Source organism: Aptenodytes forsteri, unplaced genomic scaffold, assembly GCF_000699145.1.
Source record: "Aptenodytes forsteri isolate BGI_AS27 unplaced genomic scaffold, ASM69914v1 Scaffold166, whole genome shotgun sequence".
Lineage (NCBI taxonomy): Eukaryota > Metazoa > Chordata > Aves > Sphenisciformes > Spheniscidae > Aptenodytes > Aptenodytes forsteri.
Window position 1 is genome coordinate 4,937,701 of NW_008796110.1, and position 17,272 is coordinate 4,954,972.

The 17,272-nt window shown below is 39.9% G+C and overlaps 1 protein-coding gene across 2 annotated transcripts in view; it reads left to right on the forward strand.

Moving 5' to 3' along the window:
• TSPAN12 (tetraspanin 12) overlaps positions 1-17,272 on the forward strand; it is a 34,155-nt gene that overhangs the window by 6,844 nt on the left and 10,039 nt on the right. Inside the window, exons 3-4 of one of the 2 annotated variants that reach the window (XM_009286809.1) lie at positions 11,428-11,502; positions 16,069-16,176. In XM_009286809.1, the coding sequence (XP_009285084.1) occupies positions 11,428-11,502; positions 16,069-16,176 (183 nt within the window). The remainder of the gene's footprint in view (positions 1-11,427; positions 11,503-16,068; positions 16,177-17,272) is intronic. The other variant, XM_009286810.1, reaches the window with a different exon arrangement.

Consider the following 17,272-nt stretch of genomic DNA (forward strand, 5'->3'; position numbering starts at 1 on the left):
TGTTGTGCACTAGCCTAATTAAAAAAAAAAAACAAACCAAAAACAAACAACCCAAACACCCCCCCTCCCCCCACTGCCTATATTCTTTAAGAATAGTAAGCTTAAGGGTTTGTGATTTTTTTTTTTTAAGTTTTTGTTTTATTAAGACAACAAGAGTAAACTCTGTTGCTTGACAAGAACAGCTTCATGAAAATCCCACTGGAAAATATTTTCCTGGCTGGAGTTTTCATTGCAAATTCTGGCATTTATAACTATGAGTTTTCTGTAATTACAGCATTCAAACAGCACAGGATTCAAATTTGTCTGCATATGTTTTCACAAAGGGAAAAACTGTTAGAAATATTTGATGGTAAATAGGGCAAATCATTTTACTGATTTTTATCATAAAGTTGGCAGAGAAATAAATATTCCTGAGAACTAAACATTGTTAGACCCTGTTGGTGTGGTGTTAAAAAGCTTGTTAATTCAGTTATGGCTGAAATTGGAACTTGGCAGACTAAATTGTCTATTAATTGAGTTGAAACACAACCAGACAAACCATCATTAAACTAAACTGATCTTTTCTTTAAAAGCAGGCAAATATTTCATAAAGAGAAAAAATGAAATGATACTACGTTTTGGTTGAAAAGGTAAACTGGAGACGTGACAAACCTAATGTGAACGTGACTGTTTCTTGTCAGTAGTTCTCAGCCAGCGAAATGCAGCGTTGGTGAAAGTGGTTTCTGTAAAGTCCATCTGAAGAATGACAGGGAACCACTGACTGTATCACCACCTGGGGCAGATTCTTCTATACCCATACACCCATTTCAGTCCATGTGGATGCAGAGGTGATAGGGATGATTAAATTCAGACGTCTGCTATGTTGCAAGGTATCAATAACTGCTAATGTCTTCCTAGAAGGGGCTCTTACTATGTGTGAAATGTTAGCTGCTCTACAGTACCAGAGCACCAACTGTTCTGCAGCACTTGTGGCTACAGTTAGCATGAATTAGTATGAGAGTTTAGTGATAATTAATTTCTCTTTTTTTTTTTGTGGCAGCACGTATTTCTGCAATAATACATAGTATAATTTATTTGTTCTGTAATAATACAGGATATTTGTTCTGACCCATGTGGACTCTTACCACAGTCACAGCTGCTCCAGTACCTTGTACTAACATTTGGCACTGGAACTGTTATTTACCAACCAGAAGTATTTCTTCATTATTAAACTTGCAAGCATTGAAAGGGAAGAAATACCTGACAAACATACTTGGTGTAAACCTGTGCAGTTTAGAATTAGACAGGTTGGAGACTGGAGTTCATAATTTTCATATTTTGTGCCTTTTATCAGCAGCTTGTTTATGAATGTGGTGTGAGTAGGAGGAAAACAGAGATTCACAAGATAGGTTAGCCTGCCTTTTGAAAGACTGATTTAAGTGGATTTATAGTACTGTAGTACAGACTTGATGAGAAGCCAGTACTGTGCTAAAACTCCAATTCAAATAGTCAGTGGGTAAGGAAGGGCCTGGACTTTTAGCTTGCATTTTGAAATTCTGCTTGTTTGACGTTCCACTTCTAAGCAAAAATATACTTAAAGTTCACCAATTGTTATCATACCCCAGTAGTTTCAGATATGAGCAACTTTCTCAAGAAAATAAATATAGGACTAAAATTTTTTTTTTTTGCTTTCTGCATTTCTAACTTTCAGTCCAAAGGTGAACTCTTTGAGGAGGTGCCTGAAGTAATCATCGTTAGACATCTTTTTGCCTTGAAATAGGATAGGGGGTAAGCTTCTTTCATGTTCAGATCAGGGTTTTTAAGGTTCAAACAAATTGTTAGATTTTGAGAACAGTGTTGGTGCTGCCACAGTGTTGGTGCTGCCACAGTGTTGGTGCTGCCACAGTGTTGGTGCTGCCACAGTGTTGCCACAGGGCAGAGCTCGGCTTTGCGGGAGTGGGTGTGCTCTGCAGGGCTCCCAGCACAGGGGGGTGGACTATATTGGTTCTGGGGTCCAGTGTCAACCTCTCTGCCTGTCTAACCATGAGGTGCATTTTATTGACCTTGTCTTCTCCAATGTAAATGTACAGCGCTGTGTATGTACTTACAAGACTTTTTCAAATAAAGTGCTTTGAAAAGGTACCTAATTTTCTTAGCTGGGAGAGGGAGTTTACAGATGAGAAGTACAAGTTGCCTAGCGTTATGGGTTATTACGCCACAAACGAGAGCAGCTGCGTATTTGAGCAGCATGGAGAGAAGAGAGTTGGGGTGGAGGAGCATGAGAGGAATTGAGCTGGTGGGAGTGTCCAGGTCTTCTTGAGAATGCTTGGCTTAAATTCAAATGTTTGCTGCGCTCACGGTGATGATCTGCTTCCTTCACCCTGGTGCTTAGCAGCTACCTTGAATGCACAGCCATGTTGTACCAGGGCAGAGGCAGCACGGTACTATTTGGTGCAGTTTATCTGGCAGCTCAAAGTAACAAGAACTGTCCAGCCCCTTGAGGGCTATTCAGGGAAATGCCTTTGACTTACAACAGCAAGGTTGGACAGTGCAGTTATGATGCCGTCAAATAAAATGATTTTTTTTGCATACTTCTGCAATAGTGAAAAGCCACTTGCTCATCCCTTTAAAAAAGGTACCGTGCCAAATTAAAAGGTAAATATCTGTTGACAGTAGCCATTTTATGGTTTCAGTATGTTTTCGGCATGAAACATGCTGAAACATGCTGCCTGGACTTCTGTGACACACTTTTCAATGCATGCTATGCTTTTAGGCTCACCTAATGGGGGTGACTGCTTTGCCTGCTCTTGGGGATGTCTTTACTAGGTGTCACCGTGTCTGGCCTCATGATCCAAAGCTTTTGGAGCAAGCCTTGTTGCTTTTATCTTCCTTGTTTGTTTTCCCCCGTTCCCACTTGTTATGCTGTTAATATTGCTTCCTCCCTCCAAGTTCTTGAAAGTCAGTGATGCCCAGAGTAGTTGAAGAGACTGAAATGGCACCAGAGCCGAAAAGGGCTCTGGAGTGATACTCCCTGGTGAACAGAGGAGGGAAGATAGTAATAGAAAGGTTGGTGAAGTGAAATGATGGAAGTAGTTACCAGGAAACTATTGAAAAGACAGGGACTGGTATGACAGTAGGTTCAAGGGACTGTGGTTGTTGAGGCTACAGAGCTGGGAGTGATACCAGGATGGGAATGAGGGATGCTGCATCTTGACTGAGAAAAGATGGGCAGCTGCTGAGATGATATGTGGTCTTGCTGCCGTAGTGCCTTTTTTCCCCATGTTTCCCAGCTCCTCTTTTCTCACTGCTCGTTTGCCCAGCTCTTTTTCCTCCGCTGAAAGGAACAGGGAATGGGAGAGTCCCTGAGAGCAAGGAAGGAGTAAATGAGTAAACAGATCTGCAAAGCCCAGCCAAACCTCCATGTCTTGTCTGAAACACAGCCCAGCCTCACCGGTGGGGCATGCCTTGATGCTGTGATTCAACTGCATTCTTGTTGCCACAAACTGAGTATGGAGTGGATGTCCCGTCAGGTAAATTAATCTCTTTCTCTTGCCTGATCTTGCCCTTTTGACTAATTAACCACAGAGGCACTTTGCTGTGTGCACAGGGGCTGCGGTATGGGTTTTATATCTAAGAGCACTTCTTCACTCAAAATGGGGAATGTTTGAAGTATTTTGGGGCATGCTGAGGCAGAGTTATTGTGTGTATCAGCACCGAATTGGTCTGTTTTACAAGGAAAAAGGGTTTTCTTGACCAAAGAAGCATTTTTATGGTGTTTAATTTCCTTGGTAGAAAATAAAGAGGGGTTAGAGAGATGAAGGATGCTGTGTTATGAAATAAGGGGAGAAGAAGGGGGTAGGGAATATCATAAGCCCTAAGGAAATTATGGTCTAATGTCTATCTTTACCTATGTCCTGTTCAGTACTTTACCATGACCTTGCAATGACCCTTATTGCTTGGAGTTCATTGACTTGAGGTAATTAAGTCTTGGGCAAATAAATCCTAATAATTGTCTGAAGTGTGCATTTGCTTATTTCCAAAGTAATACCTGTTTCCTTATATAAGCAAAGATTAACTGTTAAGTAAAAATTTAAAACAGATCATTAATATCTCATAGAGGAATCAAGGCTGTGAACAAAGTTCTAAGTATTCATAAATATTTTTGTTTAGTTTTTAAAAAAGCAAATGGGTCAATCAAAAGAACTTGGACACATACCATAGAAAATAAAAATGTTCATTGCCCTAAAAAAAAAAGTGGTTTTGATTCAGAAAATTAGTTATAAAGGTTTTGGGAAAAGTTATAATTATTTATATAAAACTTGGACTTTGCAAAGGTCACAGGCTTCAAGACATTTTGCACAGATTGACAAAATTTGGTGATCTGGGAAACCGAAATCTAAAATAATAGAGATATTTGATCATTTTGCTGTGGAATGTATTTATTCTGAAGAACTGGATGGCATTCAGTAGCTAATGTTGTAAGTTGGTGGTTTCAGCCCATTTCCTTGTTGACTTGTGACTGCGTCCCTCACAAATTTCTGCGTTGTCAAGCAAGTAAACCAAATTTTAAATCAGAATGACAAATGAACTGTTAATCCCTTCAGGGCAGGGCTGAGGGAGCTGGGGAGGGAGGAAGGGGGGGCAGGGGAAAGTTTGTGCTGCCGGAGTGGATAAACAGAGGATTTCAGTTTTCCGTGCAACTTCTCTGACTCCATTTAATGAGTGTTTGCCCCATTTTAAAAAGTATAGCTGGATTAATCATTAAAATAACCTTGTAAGTTTTTAAACTGTAACAGAAGTAAAGGGAACCATAGCTTGTAACTTACTGAGGGAGGAAGGACTTTTTATTAGGTTTTGCACAGAAAGAGTCTGGTTCCCGTTGGTCATCCAGCATTGTGGTGGTGGTCATCTGATGTTTCTCAGGGTGCAGACAGATGTCTGGATGGCTTGTGTCTCAGTAGAACAAGGCTGACGCTCTCAGGCTGTTAGCCATTGGGAAATGCTATGCATAACCCTCTTAAAATCTTCTGGCATCTGTTTTACATACCATATACTCCAGTCTTTTAGAGATTCCTGTAAGGTTTCATTCTGCAGCTGCTTTACCCTTGGAATCTCCTTCAGCCCCTGCCCTTCCCTCCTAGAGCTTTCTTTGCCTCTCTTGCCATATGGACCGCGTTGCCCAAGAAGGTGGTGTGAGCACCAGACAGCAAGTCTGAGGATGCTGGACTTGCTGATCAGCCACTCTTCATTTGCTCTGACATGAGGGTTGTGGTTTTTCTTGAGTCTGAGGGGGAAAAAAAAAAGTTTTATATCTTCTGGGAGAAAAGAAAAACACTTGGGAGGAGAGTGGTAAAGCTTGAAAGAAGATGTTTATTAAATGAAATACAGAGCACATGAATGATGATTCATTAATAAGTACACTGATCCTTCGAAGAAAGGCACATTTGCTCAGAAATGGAAGGATTTCCACAGTCTTGTGGACCAGATTCTCCAAAAGCTGCAACACCGCCCATGCTCTCACTTTTCTTTACCATGTTGAAACTTCTGACTCCAGTCATTAGCCCCTGCATGCCATTGCCATTTGCTTTCATATACTGAATGCTCTCTTGCTTTCTCACTGTCTGGAAGTGGGCTTAAGAAGTCGTCAATATTTTGAGTATGTTGTGTGATGGGATATATTTGTTCCCTAGGGATGAATTTAGTAGACTGTGAAGTCTCCTCAGGTTTTGTAGGATGACAGTAGTTAACTAGGAAGCTGTCAGAACAGATGAAATTGGGTCCTAATCCCAGTAACAGGAGCATCATGCAGCGTGCAAACCAAAAGGTTTGAGCGAGGAAGAAGAAGAATTAAGCCACTCTTGTGCCTTTCTAGTTCTGATGAAATTTGGGTTGCCGCAGAACCTTGTCTCAGTTCATGTTTTCGCGAGTTGCCTAGACTCTTGCTTCCAAATCACACTTCCAAACTGCAAACAAAATGATTGTACCATGTGTAAAATCAGCCCACTGATTTTACAGGTTATAGTAGCTGAATGCTGATGAGGCATTCCATAGGTCATTGGCAAAAAATTACCAAACCCAGCTGTGGCAGAGCAAAAAAACCCCATGTGGTATCAATTCAGGAATGTAGTTGGGTATGCATGACTTTGTAGTATGGCTACCCTTACCTGCCTGGGCTGCTTGGCACCAGAGGGCCATAGTGACTTGTTGGTCACTAAGTACCCTAAGTCATCAGATTTCTATGAGGGCTCCTGCTCTTAGCTTCATTTCTGGCATAATGCTTACACTGGAGTTTGGAAGGGTGTCCTTGGAGGACAGTCATGTGGTTTTTGTATCTGTGCCAGTGGGATTATCGTGGTGGCTGATAATAGGGCAGTAGGTATTCACATTGCCCTGGCTGTTGCACTGAAGGAGACTACTGCAGGACACTAGAGTTTTAACTCTAGTTTTCCTTTGCTAAATGTAATTAGAAGTTAATATTTCCACTGTCAAAAAAATCTCTGAAAAATTCTGTGTTCTTGAAAATACTTTGGAGAAGGGCATTTAAAATGGGGACTGGGGTGGGAGGAGGAGCGAAATTTTTACAAATTCCCTCCATGTGTTTTCTGAAGTCCCAGTTTTTCCATCACCCTGTTGCCATGTTAGTAACAGAAATAGAAGGTTATTTTTCACCAGTTCTTTTCACCTGTTGCCTGAAAAGCATAGACAACTTATATTAAGTGATTAATTGCAGGAGTCATGTGGCATATTCAAGACAAACAAAAGATCTCTAGAACTACAGTAAGAGTTTTGTATTATATCTCTGCAAAACCCATAAAACATTGTGCTTCATGCTTTATATCCTTCCCTGCAGTTGCCCACGATTGCAACAAAAACATCCTATACTCTGCAGGATAGAAAGCCACGAGGGAGAGATTTTATGTTGAGAGGCACTTCATGTGTGTGCCGTTCACCATTACTCTCTGAACTGAATGGGAATTGTTGGAACAAAGACCTTTTAATCGAATGCAAAATATCTTAGATTCAGTAATAGTGATTTTGTGCTTGCGTTTGCTATTTTTATTTGTGTTTGTATCTAAATGGTTGAGACGATCAAGAAAGAAACGTGTTCCTGTAATGTATTCTGTGGTGGTGGTCATTCACTTAGTTTGGTAGAGCAAATAGAATAGCAAAAAACCTGTCATAATTTAATTAGGATAAATTAATTTTGTAGTTCAGTTGTTAGCCTTAGATAGAGAGATAGGAAGATATTTTGGCCATATGCCAGAGCATATATGCTCCATATATGGAGCACTGGCACATATGGAGCTTGTACCCTCTTACGGGATGCCACTGCTGTGTGCAGGAATTTTATTCAGACTAAAAGTTTTGATCCTATTTAGACAGTCCATACAGATCTTTCTAAAAATAGTTTTAAATTATTTTGATTTTTTTTAATGCGTAGGTGAAAATACCATGTACTTTTCTAGTGCTTTATCAGGTTCTGATAGCCTTTGTGCAGGTAGCTATCTGAAAATACCCATCTGAATTAGCACAAAACCTATTACTTCAATGGTAGTCCCCATTTTTTGGTTTCTTTTTTTCTGTCTTTGACTATTTACCTGATGGTTACCTGCCTTCTGTGGTTGAATTTAATCCTCACTGGATTTCCGTTCCATATCCCACTGTCCTTTTTGTCTTGTATATGAATTCCCTGTAGAAGTGGTTGTCTGACTTTCGTAAGAGCAAGACCTCTCTGGAGGTGGTTGTAACTTGTAGTAGCTGAGTATGATCTCACAGTGTCTCTGCACTTGCTGTGAGTAAGTGGGTTTCCGTGCTGTTGATGTGTGTAGTTTCTGCATTGGAGGTTTGAGGGCAGGATGAGGATGTTGGCTGTGGTCACTCTTACAGCTGTACCACATGAAGAGTATTCCAGCAGAACAGGCTCTGGTGACTACATAGGGAATATGCTTAATATCTTTCCTTGGCCTTTCATCCTTCTGTCTTTTACACATCTCTCTGAAAGTGGTTTTCACAGTAATGACTTTGTTTCTGTTCTCGCTTCTTTCCTGTTTACTCTCTTGCACAAGAAAGGAAGGGGAATGGGATTCTCCTGAACTCCAGAGTTCCTAGTTCCTTCACCTCTGTCTCAGGACTGGTGTGCTGGAAAAATATAGTTGTTTAAGCCTCCTCAGGCCGTCAGTGCTGCAGCTCTGTACTCTGGGGATGGAGCCATGCGCACATACCCATCCTTTGCTGCAGAAAAAATCCAGGTGCCTCTGCAAGGTTCCAGGTATTAGAGATGCTCCTGTTGGAAAGCTACGGCTTTACTGAGCTGCTGCTTTCCTTCCTTCCTCCCCTGTGGCCAGTGGTGGTGAGCAAGCTTAATGAGGAAGTTGCAGGAGAACTAGCTCCTGCTAATTGACAACATCCATTTGACACTGTGGGAATGCTGACGTTCAGGATCTTGGCCACATGTGACTTAGTGAGGAGCAGTAAATGTCTACTGCATTTTTTTTTCTTTTAGTGGCAAATATTTTTACATTGGTTTGTTACTCTCAAAAGAGTGTTTTCTACCAGCATTTCAGTCATTCAGCTTCTCTCAAGGAAGCAACATTTTAGCTTTTTCACAACCTCACTGGAGGAAATCCTTCAGTGAAACTGACTCTGCCGGGTTTGTAACAGGATGAAGGCACCGCTTCAATTTTCTGATGACTTTGCATAGTCTGACTAGGGAGAGAATGATGGTGATTACCAATTGCCTACAAAAGAAGAGTGTTATAAGTCCGTAGGATTTGCCATGTAAAAACTCTCTAGTTCTTGAAGTGATCGTGGCTTTGCATTACTGCTTGTAGATTTTTTTTATTTTATGATAACCTGTAGATATCTTTGCAAAACTGTTTGCTCCCTTCTGTGCCTTTCCTATCCTACCCTCTCCCTGCCAAAAAAAAGAACCCAAACCAACACAAAGAAAAGAAAAAAAACAGTAGAAAATCTCAGCAATGGCTGAGAGTGCTGCGAGGGAGGTGTGCTGTAGAAGGTAATGTCAGTGACCTCCTGGCATTTTTGAGCGTAATGCACAGTGGTGTTCCTCAGTGAGTTAGTCTCCTTTACAAAATGTAGCCGCTCAGCCCATAGGAAGAAATATTAAGCCTTGCTTCAAAACCAAGTCCCTGTTTCTGGCAAAAAGCAGAAGTGTGTAAATGCAGGAAGATCCATTTAGCATTCAGACTCCTGTGGGAATTTAACTGGGGACAAGGAATAAGCATTGAAGCCAGTAATAATTTCTGTATTTGGAAGATGGAAATTAGAGGTAATAAATTTAAATAATGGTTAGAGGTTTTTTCCCCCCCACAACTTATATAAGAATTATTTGTGTTGCAAACCATTACATTTAGAGAGAGGTATAATATTCCCCTTCAGTAGCAGAGTGAAACTGAAGCTCCTGTGTGCAGGTTTGGTCTGCCTGCAGTTGCTCAGTTCCTAGAATGGGCTTTTATGTAAACTCTTTGTGTCTTTCTTTGTCTTTTGCCTTGTGGACAGATGATATGCTTTCTCAGAACAGAAGGCTTGATTCTGCAGTGCCCTGATGTGTCCAGATGTAGCCAGAGTCAGGAGTGCTCAATTCCTGGCAGACCCAGAAGCGCTTTATGAGTGAATCTGGCTAAATAATTTTCTATCCCAAGCTATATTCAGTAACTGGAGAAAATGTTGGTTTTGGCTCTTCTGTCTCCAACTGCTACCAGAAACTTTCTTAACTATATGCTAACAAAAAGGAGGGGGTTTCAGATGTTAAGGTTTGTGAATGAATGAAATGTTACAAGGAACTGCAAATTAAGAGTTTTCCAGAGAATGCCACATCTACATCCCCAGATGTATCACTTTCACTATGGTCAGTGAGTTTTGCATAAGATTTGGGGATAGCAGGCAGTCCCCGGCTTGTTATTCAATTAGAGTATAAAACCACTGACATTTTCTTTGACAGCTGAGAACTCAAATTTGCTTTTCACCTAAACATTTAGTTGTTCACCCTCTCAAAAATGTCAGTATTACCCATAATGTCCTTAAACATTTTTTTTTGTATGAATTAAGAGGTAAAGCACGTGACATTCTTTCCTCCTTTCGAAGTGAATACTTTGCAAAGCAGATTTCCATGTTTTTTTTAAAGAACCCTTTGCATAACTTGCAGGCACTACAGTGATAGCGGATACGTTGTCTAGAAGCTCATGAATTTATTTTTTAGAGAGAGCATCATTGTTCTTACAAGGTATGACTCAAATTTTTTCCTCTCTTGGATTTGGAGGATGAACATGTTGGTTATTGAAGGCCTATACTGGAGCTCTGCATGTGCTTATAGTGTTGATTTATAAGGATACGCGATGTGTTGTTCAGCTATAATGACTATGAAGATGCAATGTAATGTGGTGGAGACTAGTTAAAACAGGATCTCTTCTTTCAACACCATCTTTATTGAACAGTCCTTTGCAGGGGGTGGATATGAGTACAGGTTTATCTTGAAAATTCACATGGATATTTTTACATGCATGTTTTTAATGTGGCTGTTTGCGTCTACAAACCTAATTCAGGGAGTTAGATTTGATCAGTCTGTTGACATGGAAGAAAGTTTGGAGTCGAGAATGAATGGAACTATACTTCTGCTTTAAATAAAAGATAAATGGGTTACTTTTAATAGAGGACACCAGTTAAAGTAGTCTTAATTTTGATGCAGCTTTATCCTGCAGTTCAGAAAGGGTTTGTTGATGCTATACAGAGGATAGTCCAACTCTTTAATTGCAGCAACCAGCTTTTCTTAACCGTCATTGCCAAGACCTGTACAGCTGCTTCATTTATACATGTATTTTCTATTTTGAAATAGTTCAAGGGTTAGATCTTGCAATAGACAAAGATATTTCAATCCATCTCAATAAAGATTTGTACATTTATGCCTGACCTCAAATATCTAAATCACTTTGATAAGAACATAGCTTTCCACGAACCTTGTTTGCTTCCATCTTGTCAATTTTCTCTTTTTTATTCTTTTTTTTTTTCTTCCCCCTTTTGGCTGTTAGCATGATTTGGATATGTTGCTTAAATGGATAGAACTGAAAAAAGAGATTTCTTTTTTTCCACATATATGAGGGAAAGAAGATTGTCCTCTTTGCAACTGTTTTAGAATATGTGTCATGATAGCCTTGTACTCTTGGGCAACAAGGAAATGAATTTATTTTCCCATTGTAATGTTCATGTGCTTCATGTTAAGTTAGTAAGAAATGTCACATGACTTAAACTTTCTAAAAAAAGTTTGCTGCATGAATCTTTCATATTTTGGTTACAAAAATGTATTTCAGATTCCATGTCTTCAGTCATGTGAAATGTTAATAATGTTTTGAGATGTCCTTTAATATTGTTAAGTATTTTTTTCAAAGTTAACCTGAATATTCAAAATAACTAAGACCATTCTGTTTTCTGCAGTACTTTGGAAGCTTGCTTGTAATATTCTGCGTTGAACTGGCCTGTGGTGTTTGGACCTATGAGCAGGAAATAACGGTGAGTCAGAAAAGGAGGCTGCATTTTTTCAACAGAAGAAAACAAAGATTTCCATTAGCTAGCTGTTTTCTAGTTGCTGTAGTGTTTATCTTTGTTCATTATTCGGACAGTCTAATTTCAAGTGACTGCTTTTTTTTTTAACAGAGAATTCTGGGAAAGCTTGTCTGTCTGGAAGGTCCTATCTGGGTTTCTCCCCACCCTCTCTATATTTGAGAGCCAAATCCTGCAGCCCCTAATTTAAGGACTTTATTTTTTGTTAATTCTTGCTTAGGCATGTTCTCGTTGAAGTCAGTGGAAGTTTTGAGGATAAAGTAGGAACTACAGGCTTAAGATAAGTATTTTGAGAGAGGAGATGTGAGAATTTGAAGGGATTTTGCCCCAAAAGTTCTCCATGTTTTAAAGAGCTATAGCTGAGTGTACTACGTCGTAAACAGACAGTGTGTTCTTTCAATAGAGGACTTGCTGTCTGCTGAAATCTTCATGCTGCCTCCACAAACTATAAATGCCAGTTTTAAGCAAAACATGTCTTAGCTGTAAAACATTCTTCTGTAAACTTGTGAAGAGGTTTTATCTCCGTCTAGTTTTTATAGCTATACCAACCTTTAATTTTCAAACAGAAGAGTTGTAACCATCATGCAAGAAAATGGGTAAGTGTTGAGCAGAAATTAAACTGAAATGTTATTCTGCTGCCTACTATATCCTTATGTCTTGTACTCAGTCTGGTACATTTTTATGAATACAGGGACAAATACTTTCTCTGAGCTGCCAAGATATGCCCAATATACTGGTCCTTCCAACAGTGAGTAGCAATTACATTGCAGTAAGATGGGAGGGAGCCTTCTTGATATTTACATGGTACTGGGACCAAAGGAATTTCTGGCAGACTTGAAGCCTGAAGTTATGTGGCAGCACTTTGCATCAGCATTCATTCCCTTGTGGTACAGATTCCAGAGGGGTGTTCTAATACAGCAATGATTAAGGCTATCCCTTTACTTTAAATGTCAGCTTACGTTGATGCATTTTAAAATTGGGAATGCGGACAAGAGGCATGCTTCATCCTATGGGCACAGCTGCCCTCTGGGGGGGTTTTGCCAAGGATGACAGTTATAACTAACATCCATCTTTCCACAGAAATCTTGTCAGTGGAAGCTGCCTGAAATAACATAGCCTTCAGTGCACTGGTACATGCCTTCTCCAGCCTTTGCTATTCAGTTAGAGAACCTGAAGTTACAGTGTGTTTTAGTGTGACCCCCAGGATTTCAGTTACCTGCTATGCTACTGAAACCCAAACCTGGGACAGTTTGATAAAAGCTGGCATAGCCCTACCATATGTTAAAGGCACCAGTGATGCTGCGTCCCCTGGGGAAAAAAACACGGCTGTCCCTGCACCCCTTTGCCAAAAGAAGCAGCGCTGAGCTCCATGTCTGCACCTTCTGCAGTGGGTCACAGTGAACCCAGATACTCCACCCTCCTCCGGTTCTTCCTCTTTCTCCCAGGAGTTCAAGTGTATGAACATAAGCATGCGAATAGAACAGAAAAAAAATCTCTTCAGCAACTGCTTTTCTTTTTTTGTCTCTTTTCTTCTCTCCCTTTATATGTGTTTTTATTCCTCATCCCCTGAAATACTGGTTTTCTTTGTTTTCTCTTTCCATCTGATTTCCTCTTCTTATTTCCTTTGTCCTACTACTACTGCTCTTCATGTGATGAGGTGGGCCAGACTCGGGTTTCTTGCTGCTGAGACCTGTAGGGAATTTGGCAGTCTGGAAAAGCACAGTTGTTTTTCAGTGGTTCTTTCATACCCGTGCAGGTCACTTCCCTAGAGCGTGCTTTCTCCTACTCGATAAAGATAAGAAGACTCCCTCTTATACCCACAGGGGTGACTTGGTGTCGTGTTGGTTTCAGCGTAGCATGAAGTCGCGCAAGCCCCTGGTGGGTTTCAGAGAATCAGTTGGCATTAGTGTAGGTGGGTGGGTGATGTTGTAAAAAATGTCACTGAGGCATAACTGCCTCTGCTGATCCAGTATGGGCTCTCCTTGGCGTGTGGACAAGTTGCTGTAAGACTCCTTGAATAAACAATTTTCCTTCCAGCTCATGATAGCTCTCAGCGTGAAGTGTGCCTTATGACTAATTTATTCCACCCACAAGATTGAAAAGCCAGTGTGGGTTCTCGGCTTACGTGGGCATTGGTCAAGCCTTAATACTCATTAGAAAAATAATAATGAATAAGTAGATCTCAACAGCAAACTGAGCTTTACAGAATTTATGCTAAAATCAAATTAGCATCTCTACTTTTTGTTTGTCTACATATTACAGAAAAGTGTTGTATAGTCTAACAAATGCATCTCAAGATCATGTATTATTGTGCACTACTGCGTGCGTGAGCTGACGGGAAGCTATTTAGTAGATACATCGATGTCCTTAGTTTGACATGTTGGCGTTCTCGGAGCAGTCAAACACACAGATTCCGATATCCCTCCTTAGCTCCAGAATTCAAATTGCCTTCCTACACTGGGGTTTAGTTTGTTTTGACTTGCTTTTAATTTCCTTGTCTCACTTCTTGATTTTTTTTTTTCCTGCTTTCCATTGTTTTCATAAAGAAGTTGGACGCCTTGTGTTACGTGCGTAACCCTGGACTGTATTCAACTCAAATAAGATAATAAAAAAAATAGTCTAGCAAATATGAGCTTAATTGCAGCGATATCCAATATTATGCAAAGAAAGCAGAGTGTGCTAACTTCCAACGCAGTGGAAAGAGAAATGCATTGAGTACAAAACCAAATTATTTTATTATAGTGACCGGTGTAACTGTTTGTGGTAGAAATATTCTGTGATGTTATTTTAAAGTATTTTTAATACTCTACTGTTAAAGTATTTTTCATGTGGACAGTTATGAGTTCAATGCTTTATAGCTTAAGAAATAAAAATTCTGCTAAGTGAAAGGTACGTTAAATTTCTAGGATATTATTAATATATTCATATTCATGATATATGAAGCTTTAGTGGGGCATCAAAAATGTAGTATAACTTAGCAGCGGTAATGAAACATTATCAAATGTACTTATTTAGATTATGGGGTCAGTCAGGCAGTGATTGTCCCTATATTTTTGTACAGTACTTAGCACAACGAAGACTAGGCTCCGTGGGAAGTATTGTGATCATTTTTTTTCTTAGATAACATTTATTGCTATTTGCAGAATGCCCTTACTGTTCACTCCAAATTGAACAGGATAGCTAAGTCACAGCCGCTGGAGGAGCTGGGCTCCCCTGCCCTCCAATCAGTCAGGCAGTGATTGTCCCTATATTTTTGTACAGTACTTAGCACAACGAAGACTAGGCTCCGTGGGAAGTATTGTGATCATTTTTTTTCTTAGATAACATTTATTGCTATTTGCAGAATGCCCTTACTGTTCACTCCAAATTGAACAGGATAGCTAAGTCACAGCCGCTGGAGGAGCTGGGCTCCCCTGCCCTCCAAATGAAAGCTGATACTGCAATTGTGATTTCTTTCACCATGACTGTTAAGGCTAACGGAAACAAAGCAAAACTCGGCATGAATGGTACGTGTGCCTAGAAGGGCAACTGCAAAGCCTTCAGCCCCTTGCTTTAGTTTGGCACACTGAAATTTGTGCAGCTGAACAGAAGTTAGTTTCTTATCTTGACTCTTAGCTGCCTTGTATGCCAGATGCCATAGCACTTGCTTCTATTGTTTCTGACAAATTACTAACTGATGGTCATAGTCTGACAATGGAGAGCACCAGCACCTCACTTCTGAGTAGTCAAATTTGAAAGAAAAATACTTGGTGAATCCTTCGTTCAGAAGAAAAAATTGACAAGGCTGTGAGTGTGTGTGAAGAAAGAAGTTCACAGGGCCTCATTGTCTACACTTCCTTGTTACTGTTCTTGAGCAAGATACTGAAATCGAGTACATTCAGGATACCTGCGTGCAAGACTCCAGGCAAAGCCAGAAAGCCACTGAAAAGACTCTCAGGGTAGAATTCATGTCAATTAATTCTATATATTTAGAAGTGAGACGTTTAAATCTAAGTTTGTCACCTTAGACAGTGAAGTGGATTTCAGACTTCAAGAGAATGATTCATCTGCTCTGTTTAAAATATTTATCTTGAAATGAATTGCCCCATATAGCTGGCTGTTTCCTTCTATTGACTAAGACGACACCAGGGAGATATCTAAACTGGGGCAGACAAATGCTATCCCTGATGATTTGGATGGGGCTCAGTTCAAGTTTTATGCCAGGTAAAAAAAATCTCGTAATGATATAATCAAATTGTACCCAACTATCTCTGAATCTCTCCCAAATGCAGCTCCTTTTCCAGTCTACATTAATTTGTAAGCAAAGGTTACAAATAACTTTTTCCTGATATTTTAATAAAGGCTTGTGAAGTTTCAGTATTGTAAAAATTGAAGCACTTGTTTTCCTGTTTTATTTGCATACAAAGTTATTTTGGTCATTGCACTGGAAAGATCTCAGGATAGATGGAAGTTCTGGGTTTGGAGCCACAAGCCAACTGATCTGTCATGTGGATCACTTTTCTTGCCTTGCTCCAGGTCCCAGTGCAGTGGTCCGATATGATCACGCTGAAAGCCAGGATGACCAATTACGGCCTACCTAGGTACCAGTGGCTGACCCATGCTTGGAATTTCTTCCAGAGGGAGGTAAGATGACAGTTAATTCATGAGCTGAAGTAATACATGCTCGGTAAATGTTCTTTATCTGCTAAAGGAAAAGGTTTGATTTTAAGCGAGTAGGTAAATAAATGCAAGTTCATTTCATGTGAAACCCTGTGTAGTGATGATATCTTTTAACATCACTTGCTATCCAACTCTTGAGCTTTTGTAGGCCCTAAAGACACTAAAACACCAAAAAAAGAATGTTACTAAATTCAGTTAAATTGCTAACACTGTCTTCTCCTTTGCCAGTAAGGTTAGGACACCGACACCTTTTAGAATTATTATAACATTTAAGAATATGATGTATATAAAATTAAAAATCTGCAGGTAAAGTAAAATGAACATTTCTATATGCTGTTTTAATATTAAACTGTGCTCCCCTTACTGTAGGGTCTGTTAGTTGCCTTTCACAGAGCTGTCGTGGTTAACATATGTGTTTAGCTGGAAATGAATGGGAAAGGAAGTTTCCAAAAAGATGCCAACACTGTCTCTTTGGCTGAGGTTTGAGAAAGTGATCAGGGTTTTTATTTCCTTTGACTGGGGGGGCGGGAAACAAACCAAAAAGCTTCCTTGTGTATTCACAGCTTTGCCCTCTAGCCTACTAAAATTCAGAACTGTTTTTAAAGAATGAAGTATTATGTTACAAAAACATGAAATTGCCCAAGGTAAAACCCATTAACTCCAAATATAACTCACGTGCAGGAAAAGAACTCTTTAAATGCCTGTCGTTGTGCTGCCCTTGTTGAAATGTTGAAATCTATCATTGTTGCACAGATTTCCTGTTTGTTTAAACATTTCCTGGCAGCACTTGGTTAGTCTGTATTTATACTAAAACCTGAAAGGAGGAGGTTAAACACGAGGTTAAACGCCCCCCCCCACCCTCCCCAGTCCTCTGCTCTGGCTATGCAAGTGCTCTGTGAAACAGAGTAATTCTTCATACACAGGTAGAGCGTTTGTGTCTGTTCTGTACCTGAGATAATATAATCAAATAGTCTTTATTTCCTTGAATACAGCTGGTACTGTATCTTGGTTTAAATGTATAGATTGATTAAATTAAATGCTGCCTCTTAATCAAATACTT